At 37.8% G+C, this 16,475-nt stretch overlaps 1 protein-coding gene across 9 annotated transcripts in view; it reads left to right on the forward strand.

The window, feature by feature from the left end:
- Positions 1-16,475, forward strand: part of PHLDB2 (pleckstrin homology like domain family B member 2) — a 246,037-nt gene that overhangs the window by 200,003 nt on the left and 29,559 nt on the right. For 7 of the 9 annotated variants that reach the window (XM_029215012.1, XM_029215008.1, XM_029215014.1 and 4 more), the window contains 4 exons: positions 4,512-4,640; positions 10,511-10,666; positions 11,613-11,723; positions 13,488-13,577. In XM_029215012.1, coding sequence (XP_029070845.1) covers positions 4,512-4,640; positions 10,511-10,666; positions 11,613-11,723; positions 13,488-13,577 — 486 coding nt within the window. The remainder of the gene's footprint in view (positions 1-4,511; positions 4,641-10,510; positions 10,667-11,612; positions 11,724-13,487; positions 13,578-16,475) is intronic. The other 2 variants (XM_029215017.1, XM_029215015.1) reach the window with 1 other exon arrangement.

Genomic DNA, 16,475 nt, shown 5'->3' on the forward strand with positions numbered 1-16,475 from the left:
GGGTAAGACAGAAATAAAGACACAGACCTACTAGAGAACGGACTTGGGGATATGGGGAGGGGGAAGGGTGAGCTGTGACAGGGCGAGAGAGAGGCATGGACATATATACACTACCAAACATAGGGTAGATAGCTGGTGGGAAGCAGCCACACAGCACAGGGAGATCAGCTCGGTGCTTTGTGGCCGCCTGGAGGGGTGGGATAGGGAGGGTGGGAGGGAGGGAGACGCAAGAGGGAAGAGATATGGGAACATATGTATATGTATAACTGATTCACTTTGTTATAAAGCAGAAACTAACACACCATTGTAAAGCAATTATACCCCAATAAAGATGTTAAAAAAATTATATAGACTTCATAAGATGAATAAAGGAGCATTCTTCAAAAAAAAAAAAGAGAAAATTTATTATTGTCTTTTAACCACGGATCTGGCGAAATCAGTGGTCCTGAGAAAGCCTTAGATTATTAAGTTTATTCAAGATTATTGGCAGTTCTTGTGTACATGTTCAAATTATTTAGGGTAAATTTCTAACCACTCCTGATCATTTGTATGATTAGAAGCAAGTCGTTCTGCCTCTGAAAGTGAAATGAATCATTCCTCTCTGAAAGCATATTTGATATTGGAATCTCACAGTTCTTTTTTTCTTTTGGTTTACTTGAGGCATTTAATCTAAAAGTAAAAATTTTACATTTGGGGTGTTACCTGTAAGAGAGGACTTTTATACTATGAAGGAAAGGTGCTAAGGCCAAATGTCTTCAAGTTTTGGTAGATTCTCTATTAATGTCCTATGTCTTCATTACAAAAATCAAATTGTAATTAATTTTGCCTTTGCCTCTCACACTATTCTGGGTGGCTAAATCAGTGATTCTGATTGCATTAAGAACACCTGGAGAGATTTTTAAGAAGCTTGTTCCCTAGCCTTATACCCCCTAGATTTCTAAGTGGAGGCCTGGGAAATAGTATACTTAAAAGCTCACCCAGCTTATTCTAATGTGGTCAGGGCTAAGAACCACTTCATGAGGACGGTGATCAAGTTACCTCGTTTCTCTGTCCTATTCCCCTTATAAATATTTATTCGTTGAGTGAATGAACAACTCACCATGGAAGTAGATGTAGGCCCAATTTTATATACTGCTTTTTACTTTCATTTGCTGGTGAAAAATTTACCTTTGGCGTTATATACGCTTTAGGAACATCAGTCTTTTCTTTTCTTTTTTGGCCATGCTACATAGTTTGCGGGATCTTAGTTCCCCGACCAGGGATTGAACCCTCCTCAGCAGTGAAAGTGTGGATTCCTAACCACTGGACCGCCAGGGAATTCCCAGAAACCTCAGTCTTAAATATGCAAAATAGACAGAATCTTACAATGAACTTGTGACCCAACTGGATTTTTGCTGGCCCATCAAGAGAGGACAAGTCAATTCGAGAATGATGGAGGTGTCTGTGTTTCTAGGGAAGTCATGTTCTGGTCTTTGTTTTATAAATACACCCTTTACATCTGGATCTTCCTGGAGTGTTCCGATTCCTTATAATCTTATTCTTTCCACAAAGTTAAATTTGTTAAATATATTAAAAATGCATTTTAATTCATTTATTTCCTGAAACCAAATTTATGAATCCTAAGAAAAAAATGTTGTGCTGTCTCCCAATTTGATGTTTGGAAAATATTGCTATGCCTATAGTAGTTAGAATAGGTGACTTTAATTTAAATCTGGGGGGAAGAGAATAACGCCCAGTGTTCATATTTTACATGTAAAAAGCTAGAATCCCTGAACCCTGGAATGTCATCTAATTTGTCCAACTATTTTACCTTCGCTGTAGAAGGTGATCCTTTCAGCTCTAATTAGCTGCTTGCCTAGAGCTAATTTTTCTTTGAAAACTTCCTGGACAGTAAATAGAAGAGAGGTATATTAATTTCTTTCTGGCTCAGAGGTGGTCTACTTTTGGCTCTTGTAGGAGTGATATCACGTCTGTGGCCCCGTGTGGTATATGGCCGGGCCCATCTGCCACTAGTCCCTCTTTCATCCTTCCCCTCACTTCCTTTGCCCTAGCTTCGGCCCCACTGAGCTGTCACTCTGAGACCCAGGTAGTGGTCACAGAATTACGGATAAACCACAGAGAAGCTGCAGAAGGTCCTGATGGTGTCTGCTTGCATAATGGTTCTAACTGCCCCCTTGTATGGAATTGCAAAACGTTTTGAGCACCTCAGAAGGAAGGCACTATGTAAACGTAAGGTACTTTTTATTAGTTGTTTATTTGTGCTTATTATTAGCAATTTAAAAATTGAGAGCATCAGAGGAATAGTTTGGTTATTTCTTCCAAGTTGAGACCTGTGTTTTAGGCCAGTGCCTTTCCATATTATTAAATATCGTATCAGTGTTTTCTATAAAATATTATTTTAAATTTTAAGGCTTTGCATCTTTGCTATTTGATTGGAATGAACAGTTTTCTTATTTATTTAACTTTCTGTTTGAAACTAGAATGGCCGCAAATTCTGGTGATACAACACCTAGAAATAGAACTCTTTGTGGACAAAATTCTTTTGCTGTGTAATAGGGCAACCTTAGATCTGCATGCAAGGGAAATAACACATTTTCTTAGCCAAAGACAACAGGTGTTCTGTATTGTTGGTTTTATTAAGGGAAAAAATTATTAATTCTGAAGCTAAAGACTAAATCTAACTGGCACTAGTATATTCAATTTTACTGTGAGGTAACACTTGAGAATCCTTTATTCTGTGAATGATGCCATCACTTTTTCTCACTCCTACACAGCAGCTGTGCACAGTGAGCACACTTCACAGTAAAGACTGAGGAAACTTTCTTTCTTTCCTTTTTTTTTTTTTGTTCGGCCACATAGCTTGTGGGATCCTAATTCCCTGACGAGGGATTGAACCTGGGCCTTTGGCAGTGAAAGCGCCAAGCTGTAACCGCTGGACCACCAGGGAATTCTCTTTTAGGAAACTTTTGTTACTGTCTGCTAAATTCTAAGATGTAGAATCATTTTTAGGTTGATATATGGAGTAGGATTCTCAGTTTTCTCGCTTCTAGATGTAATCATTTTGAGAAAAAAAAAAGTGCTTCTAAATCAAAATATACATTTCTAAAATGCCCTTGACATTTTAAAATGTAAGTCAAAAGTGGAGATTCAAGTGTACTTGTGTAAGTATTGATGTCATATAGTTTTAGACTTAAACTCGAACATCTTTTATAAAGAATCTATGTATATGTTTACATAGGAAATCATGACCATTTGGATGAAGAAATGAGAGTAGTATAAATTTATAGGGCTACTTCAAATCTTCATCCTTTAAAAAATTTTTTCTGTGATATGCTTAGAAGCCAGTTTTATTTCTACCAAATCAGTAGTGAACATAAGAAAGTCAGGTGATGGTAAATATTTTGCTTATTGAAGGGGTCAAAGGGTGGTGGTGCTTCCATTCCACTAAAGTGCTTCAGTTTAGGTTGAGAGTGTTACACAAGGAGAGAATTAGGTCTGAAATTCACTTCAAGGGTTCAGAGTATCGTAAAGGGAACATAAGATGGGAAAACTGGCACTAAACGCATTGAAGTTTTGTTTCTCAGTTTAAGAGGTGGCCTTGGAAGACCGTGTGATACTGTATTATAGTATTTGCCTGTTATACCCTGGAGAATGTCCAGGGTCACTTTGGAGTGTGTGACTTGGGAGGGATTTAGTGTTATCGTCTCCTTTCTTCTATTCTCTGACCCTTTCTTTTTTTCCATGGTCCATGTTTCAATTATTTTTTATGTCAGTCATTGTAGGAAAGTCCTTATCTCCACAGTAAATGTCACACCTTTGGTGCATCTGAGCTGTCTAATATGCCTTCCTCTTGCTGCTTTGTCAGTCTTGCATTTTTACTAGCTCTCTCAGTGTCTGAATTAGACGCTCTCTCAGGCAGCAGATTTTCTAATTGCTTAAGCTCTGAAGTTTGCCAAAGAGCTAGAACTGTTCCACATGACCAGGGTATCAACTTGTGCACCTAATGTGCCTCTAACCTGAGAACAAAATTTCAATAATTGCCAAAGCTTCCTTAACACATGCCTTCAGCGAACTGGACTCTGACAGTGCTTGAGGTAAACGCCCGCTATCCTTTGTCTGGTTCCCTGCCGAGTGACTCTTTGCAGGGCTATCTTAGGAATTCGGTTGGCATTTCTTTTGTTCTTTGTTGACCATTGACCAATGTGACCGTTGCTTCCCCTGCTTTTGTAACGTGGTGGCAGGAAGGAAGGGAGGAAGGAAGGACAGGGGTCGTTGCCAATACCCGATGGAGTGGACTGGGTTTGGAGAATGTAGAAACGGGGCCCCTTGTCCTTACTTCCACTTATACCCCCTTATCCTAGTCACTAACAAGATATGTTTCTACATTCGTAGGATGTCTGGAGTTTGTGTGTGCTTGCTTGTTTGTGTTATCCTTGGGAAATGTTCACTAACGACTGCTTGGGGTGTGAAGGTAATCTCTATTCTTCTATTTTCTGATTTCTGAACTTCAGGAGAAGGTAAAGCTTGATGCTGAAAGGGAAAAACTAGAGAGGCTTCAGGAGCTTTACTCCGAGCAGAAGACCCAGCTGGACAATTGTCCTGAGTCCATGAGGGAACAGTTGCAACAACAACTGAAGAGGGTCAGTAGCAAACAGGAATGTGCTAGTTGTTTTCTGTTTTTTTGTTTTTTTCAATTAAGTTCCACTTACCTATGACTTCCTCCTTCACATAGCATAAATTTGCATAAATTCTGGTCATTAGATACGTTTTAAATAGAAATATGCATGCTGACCATATATATTCCATGCTAATCAGTTGAAAAATTCCTGGTTGGAATCCTTTGCCTCATTAATAATGCAAAAACATCTCCCAAGTCCTTTTTTGTAACAAAAGAGAGCTATTACTGACATGTAACCAACAAGACTGTAGCGTTTAAATTGGCTGATGTCTTTCCCTGCATCCAGTTCTCTGCTGCATCTTGAGTCCTGTTTGCCCTCGAATGTTTCTTTTTTTTTCCTCCTCTTGATTTTATACTCTGTCCACAAATTCTTCTATTCCCTGATTTGCTCCCCACCACCACTCATCATTTTGTTTTTCTTTTCCTTTCTTCTTCTTAGTGACCTTGAACTCATTAGCATGATCACAACAATCAAACAAGACCCAAGATGCAGGGCATTCAACATTTTCTCACACAAGCTTCATATTTTTTAAAACTTCATGAAGCATAGATCTTCTAGTTGAACTTTATCAGGTTATTCTTCGATCTTTAATGTTGGCAGTGTTGAAACGACTTCTATACTTATCTTCCTAGGTGGATAGCTTTGCAGACACTAGCAAGGCCACTTGATATTTCATAGCCACTTGACAGCTGCGTTATTTGCTCTAAACAGCAGTCTAAATAGACTGTAACTCTGGAGAGGCAGTCGTTAACAGTCTTGGACCTCTAAAGGAGCCTAATAGTAATTAGTCCTAAGTCAATAGCAACTTATGCTTCCACATGAGTAGGAAAGAAGACTAGTTTTATTCATATTGCTATGTCTGTACCTTCTTGGGCAACTGGGAAAAAGTCAGTTAAGATAGCACACCCCTGAAAATGTTTAAGATGACCTTGAATACAAATATGTTTGATATCTCTGAGTATCACTAGGTTATGAAAAATTACAGTTGAAACTTTTCAGTGTATTGTACAGGTTGAATAAAGAGTACCCAGTACAGACAGGTGAAATGACAGTGTAACGGTTCTAATATTTTTAATTTTTTACAATGTTGGATCAAAAAAAGTTTCAAAAATGTTTCTTCCCCTTTACTCATTTTATTGTGTACAGCTTAATTTGCTATAAGAAGATAAAACTTCCTGTCCCTCAGTGTCCCAAGGCTCTGAAAGTCTTAAGATAAAAAATGATTGGAAAAAGAATAGTATTTGTAAAATTATTTTAGCTTGTAATTTTTTTGTGTTTATGCCAATTCACAAAAGAGATTGGAAAACTGATTTTTTTATATTTGTTTACTGTTTTTCAACTTGCCTTATTGCTAAAGATTTTACATAGTCACCATAATGCTTTATGTAGCATCAGAAGCATGGTTATGTATTTTGTTCTTCCCTTCCTTTAGTTATCCAGTTATTGTTTGTATTCTTCATAAATATTGCTTCAAATAAAAATTGGTATATTCTATTAATAACCTGGAGTCAGCATGATATGAATAATTACTGATTTTGTAATTTTGTAATTAAGTAGTTACAAATTACTTAATTTGCTTAATCTGTTAGATTCTATAGGATAACTCATAAATTTGTATATGTTCCAAGAATTTTGACTACAAACGAGGAAAGGAAATGATACAGACAGCCTATTCCACTAACTGAAGGCAAAGACTCCTTCCTCTTCCTTTCCAAGCAGAGTGCAAAATTCTTATCATAAAACCCCTTTACTTAGGAGAGAAAACTGGTGCATGCTAGCTTCTGTTCACCTGATACTAAGAGAACTACTAATTCTGTTTTCCAGGGAAGGATGATGACCAAAATAACTCTTCACCAGTCCTTTGGCTTAATCAGTAAAAAGTTCACTTATTTCATGAGAAGTCCATTCATACTGGAACTTCCTGTCTTATCACAACTCATTTCCCTTCAGACTTTGAACACTTCAGAATAGCACTTCATTACAAAGCTTTCCCCAAGGCATTTAAGCTAGATTCAATAAAGTTGATTTTATTACAAGTAACTTCATTAGGCAGCAAGTCAGACAAAATAGAAAATAAATGAATAGGAAGAAAATCATTTTCTTAAACTGTATCCTGTCTCAAATACTTAAGCCGAAACTGTAGAATGATTTTGTGCATGCAGCACTATGGATTTATGACTGGGCTTCTGGCCCCTAAATCATTGCTTTAAAGCAGAATACAGTTTTCATCCGATGTTTATTTCATGGCCCATGATTTAATGTAGTTGATAACGGGCTCACCAATCGACTTGTTCCCTGGGATACAAGTAGTGTGAGAAAAAAACCCTGAAGAAAATTGAGCCTTGCATCTGCTGGAGAGGACTGGCTAGGATAGCACTGTGGTGTTTTGGTATTTACTCAGCTGAATGGTTGATTTCGGTCTCTTGATCTTTAAACAATTCTGTTCAGTGATATCTACAATTAGCCTTTTTTTTTTTCTCACTAGCTCTACAATGAGTTTATCCTTGAACCTTGGACAAGTCATTCAACCTCTGTGGGCCTCAATATCCTCATGTATAAAATGAGAAGATGGTACTACATGATTTCCATTGTCTTTTTCCAAATTCGAAAAGTATGCAAAACAGTGTTTGACTGTAGCACATAAGATGGAGAAATAGTAACAAACCCTAAGCTCCATTTAAATTTGCTTTCAAAATTGACCTTGAGCTGTCATAAGATTATTCCTGTAATCTCTCCTGGCCACTCCACGTCTAGTCTCTTCTTTCTGTTCCTCTACTAGGCAAAGAAAACATAAAGTTGTACATGTAAACTTCTGCCATATACATTCTCAAAAGTTATTGGAAGGAAAAAAGGAATTCTCTTGAATTTTCTTTAGCACAGCTGCCTTATTTCCTTTCACGCCTGCCCTTTGAACTTGCCAGCCAGTAGAGATTTGTCATGTTCTTTTAGTGGAGAAGTTTAGTTAAAATTTTCACTCAACTGGTCATACACTTGACTTTGAGCTTCCTGTATATATTATTCTGTGTCAATTAAACTACTCCTGCCCCCAAATTCCATCTCTTGAATTCTTATTCTTATCTAAAATCTTGTAAAAGTTTTTCCCCTCCCAAGTTGTTTTTCTTTCACAGTGTAAGTTTATGTACACACGTTTTAATGGTTTAGATAACTTGATCAAATGATTGATTACACCAGAGGAACCTGAGTGCTGAGCTAAGCTTTAATTTTCAACTTTCCTGCCTAGTGTGCTATTATTTTCATGTAGTGGTTTAAATATTTACTACAAATAAATTAATGGCTCTGTGACCTTCATGTGGTTAAAATAGCATATGTTGCACATTAACCAGATGTGGAGTAAGCCACTGACTAGCATAGTGTATATATTGTGAGCCATATGCCCACTTTGAATGAAGATTCTTTATAAACTAAAAAAAAAAAAAGCCTATTCAAATTTTTATCTCAATAAGCTTTAGCTGCAAACCAAGTTTAATTGAAAAACCTTAAAAACTTGAGTAGGGAGGCCTGTATGAATAAACGTATCACTGATGTTTTAAGACTACAGATATTTTGTTTCAAGACATAACACTAGTGTTATGTCTCAGTTCCTTTAGCAGTGACTAGATTTGGTCCACATTCATTAATTCCTGTAGAAGTTACAAGCATGAAATGTCTGATAAACTTGAAATATCACCCAGTTACTTGAAACCAAGACCACTTTACATTTGGCCAGTTAAAATATAAAGGAGCTTTAAGAAATGATGAATATGTTTTTCAAATTGTTTTTCCTGTTCTTAGGCTTTGAGAATACACTGTCTGTGTTGACATAATAATCTTGTTGCTATAGTGTGGGCTGTAATTTCATGGTAGCACATAGTCCTTCTGTGAATCATCCCCAGAATAAACTCATTCCAGAAGATAGAAAAATATTCCATTTGATTAGAAGACTTATATATAAGTTTATCACTTATATAAAAACCAGGGGAAGGGGTGGTGTGTTTAAATACTGATATAGATCTAATTTATCATATGTTTATTTATCCAACTCTTTTTAATGTGTCGATTGAAAAAAATGCCCTGGCACTTTTACCCATGTAGTGCTATGAGCCATGTAGCCTAGCTGCCTTTTTCTTTTATGGTCATTAATTGTTTATAAATCATATTTTTTAAAAAATCTTCTATACATATCACATTTACAGTTCTGTCAAAGGCTCCCAAAATAAGGAGGTTTTTGTGTGTGTGTGTGGTTTTGTTTTTTTGTTTTTTAAGTAGATGGGAGAACAACTCATACAACATACAGCAGTCTCTGCTGAGATACAGATTCACTCCTGTCTTCAGACATCTCATAGGTTGGAGAACGCCTCTTCTAGACTATCTGACTTCTGTCATTTCTGTTTGTTCTTAAATGTCCTGAAGATTATTCCTAGAATAATCTTAACCTTTCAGTTAACCTTTCGAGTGCTTAACCTTTCGAGTCATTCTTTGTGCTTGATGAATGCTTTGGCTCCTACTGTTTCTAATAAAAAGCTTTGTAAACAATTTTAAGGGATTCAGAGAAGCCCAGTTTAAGAACTCCAATCTTCAAATGTTTTTGGTGACTTCTCCCTTCATTAAAATTATTTGAGGGCTTCCCTGGTGGCGCAGTGGTTGAGAGTCCACCTGCCGATGCAGGGGACACGGGTTCGTGCCCCTGTTGGGGAAGATCCCACATGCTGTGGAGCGGCTAGGCCCGTGAGCCATGGCCGCTGAGCCTGCGCGTCTGGAGCTTGCGCTCTGCAATGGGAGAGGCCACAACAGTGAGAGGCCCGCGTACCGCAAAAAAAAAAAAAAAAAATTATTTGAGCATGCATGCCTACATATACATACATATAGGTCACATTATATTATAAATGTATATATTATATGTATTGCATACATGCTCAAAATATATATATTCTTTTAAAATAATGTGCATATACTACTCTACTTGAAAGTACTTTAGAGAACATTTATTGAGAATTTGTAAAAGAAGAGGAAAAACTAAAAAAAATATAAAGAAGCTCTAATATTCCTTCCTCACATCCCAGTGCCTTCTGTGGTATGCCATTTGAGGTACATATATTCCTCTTAGAGACCTCTGATCTGTTATGTATGCCAACTTTTTTTTTTTTTTTTTTTGCGGTACGCGGGCCTCTCACCGTTGTGGCCTCTCCCATTGCGGAGCACAGGCTCCGGACGCACAGGCTCAGCGGCCATGGCTCACAGGCCCAGCCGCTCCGCGGCATGTGGGATCCTCCCGGACTGGGGCACGAACCCGTGTCCCCTGCATCGTCAGGCGGACTCTCAACCAGTGCGCCACCAGGGAAGCCCATGTATGCCAACTTTTGAATCTTTTTTTTTATAGTCAACAACTTTGGAATATTGAATTTAATTTTTATACTAAAGTCTCATTTCATTTGAAAATTTGTGGAAAAGAGGAATTTTTCTCAAGAGATTATGTCACACCTTTGGTCTGCAGATAATGTTTAGGTTATTTATTGAATTCTTTTTATATTTCATGATCCATTTTAAAGCCACCTGGTAGATTTAAAGCAAGAATTCCTACAACCACAGAGCAGTCTAAAACCAGTGGTGAAATAGATGCTGCCCTCCCACCCCTACCCCAGTCCCTTTCAATTTCATCGTAAAGTCACTGCTCTGGGGTTTAACTCCAGAGAGAGGATTATCATGTTCTAACCCTGGTCAGTGTTGTAACTGGAAAGATATTTTGGTCTTTTTGCTTTTAATAATTTTTTCTTCACATTAAGAACGCTGCAGCTATTCTGGTGTGTCTTGTTTTCATTCCCTTTTCTCCAAAGGATGCTGATCTGTTGGATGTGGAGAGCAAACACTTTGAAGACCTGGAATTCCAGCAGCTTGAGCGTGAGAGCCGTCTAGATGAGGAAAAGGAGAACCTGACCCAGCAGCTCCTGCGTGAAGTGGCTGAATATCAACGGAACATTGTTACTAGAAAGGTACTTTTGCCAGGTGTTGTTCAATGTGAAAAGTCAAAATATACCCCTTGCTATGTGACAATAATGATTATTAACATAGCTGTAGCGTGTGTCCATCTGTCTGTCTATCTGTTATATCTGAATATCTTTGTGTGTTTAACCACGTGTCACATTTGGCAAATTATGGAGCCTGCCATTTACATGCCAAATGGTGCTCCCAACTAGATAAACCGAGACTTGTTATACTCATTGTTGCTTGATGCTGTAGATGCATTTATGAATATAAATGTGAAAACCAAGGTAGAGAAAATCAGAAATCTAGATATTTGTTTTAAATTACTTGCTTTTGCAATCATAGTAACTGGATTTAGAATAATTCTACGAACAGTCTCTTTTAGAATTCCTCTGTTCCCATTGCCCATTAGTTCTCAAAGATGGCTGATAGTTTACTACTGCTAGAAGCAGCCTCGTGGAATGCTATGCAGATGACCGCCTCCATCCAGCCCTGAGCACCCGGATGTCCAGTCCAGAATTCAACTCCTGTTCCAGAATTTAGAATCGCACCCCTGTGCTCTGTACTAAACTGATAAAGTTGAGGGAGAGGATGGAGAAGGTGACTTCTTAAGCTTTCGGTTTAAATAAGAAATTCCATTGTTTTTTCTCATGAGGCATCTCCCAAAATGATGCCAAAAATTCATTTATATTCTAACACAAGATTTCCTGTTGACTTCCAGGTTCTTGAAATAGATTTTGAATCACTTGGCCTTAGGTAAAGAAAAGCCTTGAGCTTGTCAGTTCAAAGAAACTGCTCATCGTCTCTGGGTAATAATCACTGCCTACCTACCATCAATGAAATGTGGTCACTGTGCTTCAGGTTATAACACTTTTTCTCCCTTTCCCAGGACAGACTGGAAAACCCTTGAATGTCTAATGTACATCTCTATGGTCGTTTTTTTTTTTCCTCCAGGAAAAAATTTCTGCATTGAAAAAGCAAGCTAATCACATTGTCCAGCAGGCTCAGAGAGAACAAGATCATTTTGTGAAAGAAAAGAATAACTTAATAATGATGTTACAGAGAGTAAGTATTTCCTTTTCAGCACTGGTTGCAGTAAAACACAGGTTCCAACTCAGGGAAAGTTGCTTCCATCAAAGTAAGTACCTTTTAATAAAGAATAGTGAATTATAATTTGAGGAAGAATTTTCTATATACATTTTTATTTAATCCTCCACATTAATGAGCTGATGCTCTGAATGATTAACTAGAATACAGAAAACAAGCAAAGACATTTTATTCATGCTTTTTCCACAGTGTGAAAATCCAAACTATGAAAAATCTGTATGTTTTCTGATTTTCTTCTTTTAAAAAATATCATATTTTTCATCAGATAGGTACAACATATTCTGCTCTTTTTTACTGCTCTCAAACATTTTGGCTCAGTTGCTCTGGTGTTTTGAACTCCAATTATTTGCATGTGGGTCTTCCTGGCAAAGGCCCAATAAAAATCCCAACAGATTTTTTTGTAGAAATTGACAAGTTGATGCTAAAATTTGCAGTTGATCTTCATTATTCATGCAGTCTGTATTTGTGAATCCATCTGCTCACTAAAGTTCATTGGTAACCCTAAAATTAGTGCTTGTCATGCAGTCATTGATGGACAGGCACAGAGCAGTGAAAATTTTGAGTCACTCAGTGGACGTGCATGTTCCCAGCTGAAAGTGAACAGGGCACTTCTCTGCCTTCTTGTTTTATTTCTCTTACTGTAAACAAGTGTCCGTTTTGTGGACCGTTTAGTGCCATGTTTTCACATTTTTGTGCTTTTTGGTGATTTTGCTGTTTCAAGTGGCTCACAAGGGCTGAAGTATTGTCTGGTGTTCCTAACGGCAGGAAGGCTGTGATGTGCCTTATGGTGAAAATACATGTGATAGATAAACAGCTTTCAGGCATGAATTATGGTGCTGTTGGCTATGAATTTAATGTTAATGTATCAACATTGTACATTAAATGAGATGTCTTTAAAAAGAGACACACATAAAACAAAGTTATGCAGCAATCAGTTGATGAAAATATTGTGACCAGAAACCCAACGGTTCAATATTCTCTAGTTCAGTGTTCATGGCAACATCATAGAACATAACTACTGCAGATAATGAGAATCGACTGTATATGAAAATGTAAAGGGCATAGAGTAGCTGAAACAACTTTGAATAAGAAGAACAAAGTTGGAGGATTTATACTATTTGACTTCAAGTTTTACTATAATGCCATAGTATTTAAGAGGGTGTGGTACTGGCATACAAATAGACATATAGATCAAAGGAACAGAACAGAGTCCAGAAATAGACCCACACATATACTGTCTATTGATTCTTGATAAAGGTTCTAAGACAATCCAGTAGGGAAAGGAAAGTCCAGCATGTGGTGCTGGATCAACTAGGTAAACATGGAAAAAAATGAATCTCAATACCATTCATCCTCACACCATGCATATAAATTAATTTGAGACAGATTATAGACCTAAACATAAAAATTAAGGTGAAAAAGTTTCTAGAAAATACAGGTGTGCAAGTACACCTTCATGGCCTTGGAGTAAGCAAAGATTTCTTAAAGAGGAAATGACAGAAGGCTTGTATCCAGAATACATTAAAAACTCCTACAAACGCAAAAATAGTAGATAAATAACCAATAAATAAATTTTTAAAAAACAGACAAAAGACTGGAATTGAAACACTTCACGAGAGAAGTTATGTGAAGAGTCAGTAAGTCCCATGAAAGAATACTCAGTCGTTAGTCATCAGGGAAATACAAGGTTGACTCAGTTTAATAGATTTTGTGTTCCTTCAGGAAAAGGAAAATCTTTGTAATTTGGAAAAGAAATACTCCAGCCTCTCTGGGGGCAAAGGGTTTCCTGTCAACCCCAATACTCTAAAAGAGGTAAGCTGTGATTTTTCTTGTCTACTCATATCGCCTTAGAACTCAGGAGATGTGTCTCAGTTTTATGCGATTAGCTGACTAGGAAAAACACTAACTGAAGTGACTTATGAAAGCACTCAATGCTTTGATGGTTTTCCTGCCTTTTGTTATTTGTGCTTTGAGAATTTCAGGGATTATCTTTGTGTCTAATGCAGATTCACTCTGTGTGTGTGTGTGTGTGTGTGTGTGTGTGTGTGTGTGTGTATACTTTGCTTAACAGTGACATTGTGGGTTAACTTGAAGTTTCAAAAAATTTAGGATCCAGACCAAAGCTAGTCTTAAATTCTCTTCTTTCCTTCCTCCATTTTCCTTTCTCAGTTTCTCCTCTTTCCTACTTTCTTCTCTTTCTCCTGTCTTCTAGAACGTGAAAATGCCCCCAAACATCTCTATCTCCTTTTCCCCCCAATGTTGTCTATGCTATTTTTGCCCCTAAGTCGGAAAATCCTGTTTACATTAAGTTGTACACTCTCTTTATCCCAAACATCCATCTTTTCCCAGGTCCCACCGCCACCCTTTCCCAAATATCTTTTTACAGAGCTACGTTGCTATAATGGTTAAATATTTTAACTCTAATTTGGAAAATTAAAACGCTGACTGAGAAAGAAAGTAGTTTTATTTTTTTTCAAAAAGCTAAAGAAAAAGCTTGCTTCTGCATAAAATTTTTCATAATAACAAAAAACCCTTTAAAAAGACAGCAGAGTTAGGAATTCCTACATCGAAAGTAGTGTGTGTGTGTGTGTGTGTGTGTGTGTGTGTAGGTGTGTGAGGTAAATGCTCATCACATAATAGGAGTGAATAATATGTCCCTCGGAAGCATTTTGTGAAATGTTTCCAAAAAACTTTTTTAGACCATTCAGTTTCGTAGTTTCTCTCCGTTATTTAGAACACAGATCCGGCAGATTCACTGCATAAAGAGTGGTTGTGAATGGAGTGTAGTGGAATAAGGTTGTCAGTGAGGTGGGCAGGGGCTGGGTCTCGTGAGTCATGTTAAAGAAATTTGGTTTATTTTAGTGGATGGGAAGCCACTGAGGGATTTTAAGCAGGGAAGTGACATTATTTGAGGTCCATTTGTTAAAGCTCACTCTGGGCTGCTCTACTGGATTATAAAGAGGAGATGCCGGGAAACCGGTATAGTGGTGATTGCAGTAGTATAGGCTGGAGGTGCCAGTGGCTTGGATTTGAACAAATGAAGAGAGGTGGAGAAAATTAGCTGGATGCAGAAATACTTTGGAGACAGAGTTGACAGTTCTTGTTGATAGATTGGATGTGGGGATGAAGTAAATTAAGGGTATTGTCAGGAATGCTGCCGTTATTCCAGTTTGAATAATGAGGTTGATGGTGAGTAGCTGTTACTGAGATAGGGAAGACTGGGGAAAGAATAGATTTGAGAGGGAAATGCGGTTTGACTCTGGACATACTGAGTTTGAAGGGCTTGTGGCTTCCAAATGCATTAGATAAGCTCTAAGGTCACTTCACCTCTTAAAAGAATAAAATCTTTCCCTTTCTATTCAAGAGTTGTTCTTATTCTCTGCAGCCCTCCTGTTGTCAAAATCCAATTTGCCTTTTTGACTGTATTGGTGTGTCTGCAACTCTTTTGTTTGTTGAGTGGCTGTGTGTCCTCCTTCCTGTCAAGCAGACTTGGCTCAGAAGATGTTTTGGTTTTCTCCTTTCTTCCTCCCTCCCTCCCTCCCTCCCTCCCTTCCTTCTTTCCTTCCTTCCTTCCTTCCTTCCTTCCTCTCCCTTTCTTTCTCTCTCTCCCTCTTTCCTTCTTTCTCTCTCTCTCTCTCACTCTCATTCTGTCTCTTTTTTTAAAGAGTGATGAATTTATATCCAACTCTTTTAAACAAGTCCCACTTTTGGAAAATGACATACATTTTTGAAGCAATTAATTAGGATATATGGTTATGACTCATATAAAGAATCCAACCTTGGTTTTGAAAGATTCTACTATCAACTTAGCAAAAGAATAACTCAAAGTTGTTACTCTTCACTGTCATTCATTATCAAAGATAAAATAAATTTGACAACCTAGTTGTCAACTTCCATTCTTCAATTTAATCTTATAAAACTTTACATAGTATCTATTGCCCCTTTCTGAAGTGCAAGACTGAATTCAGCAGCATTTTGATACCTCCAATTTATAAACAGTCAACTCTGGCTTTCTCCACTTTGTCAGAATTATAAATTCTCAGTGAAAACCTTGCTTGCAGCCTGGAATTTTTGCTTCACCAACATAGCAATATCTTGCCTTTCCTGGAGCCACTGTTTGAAAGGATTGATGGGCAAACAGAAGAACCCAAGTGTTAAATTTAACTCAGTTTACTTTTAAAAGAGAGATATTGGGCTTCCCTGGTGGCGCAGTGGTTGAGAGTCCGCCAGCCGATGCAGGGGACACGGGTTTGTGCCCCAGTCCGGAAAGATCCCACATGCTGTGGAGCGGCTAGGCCTGTGAGCCATGGCCGCTGACCCTGAGCGTCCGGAGCCTGTGCTCCGCAACGGGAGAGGCCACAACAGTGAGAGGCCCGCGTACCGCAAAAAAAAAAGAGAGAGATTAATTTATACCCTTTATTCTTTTTTTCATACTGTTTTATTGGTGTGGTGAAAATCATGAATGGTCTGTACAATTACTTTCCATGGTAATTTACAAGTGCCTTTTCCTCAAATATAAATTCAGGAGTTTTGATTCTCATCAACTTTAATTCATGGGTATTTTCTCTAAACTGAAGCCAGAACTGAATCATTGAATTTAAAAGTAACTGGAAATTCTCTGCCCTAGGGGTAGAGTTGGGAGTTGGGCAAGCTTCCTTAAATTGAAACATCCTCAAGCTGCAACTTCATCTTAGGGATTTGTGTGTGTGT

The sequence above is a fragment of the Monodon monoceros genome, unplaced genomic scaffold (genome assembly GCF_005190385.1).
Source record: "Monodon monoceros isolate NGI ecotype Baffin Bay Population unplaced genomic scaffold, NGI_Narwhal_1 Super_Scaffold_11, whole genome shotgun sequence".
NCBI lineage: Eukaryota > Metazoa > Chordata > Mammalia > Artiodactyla > Monodontidae > Monodon > Monodon monoceros.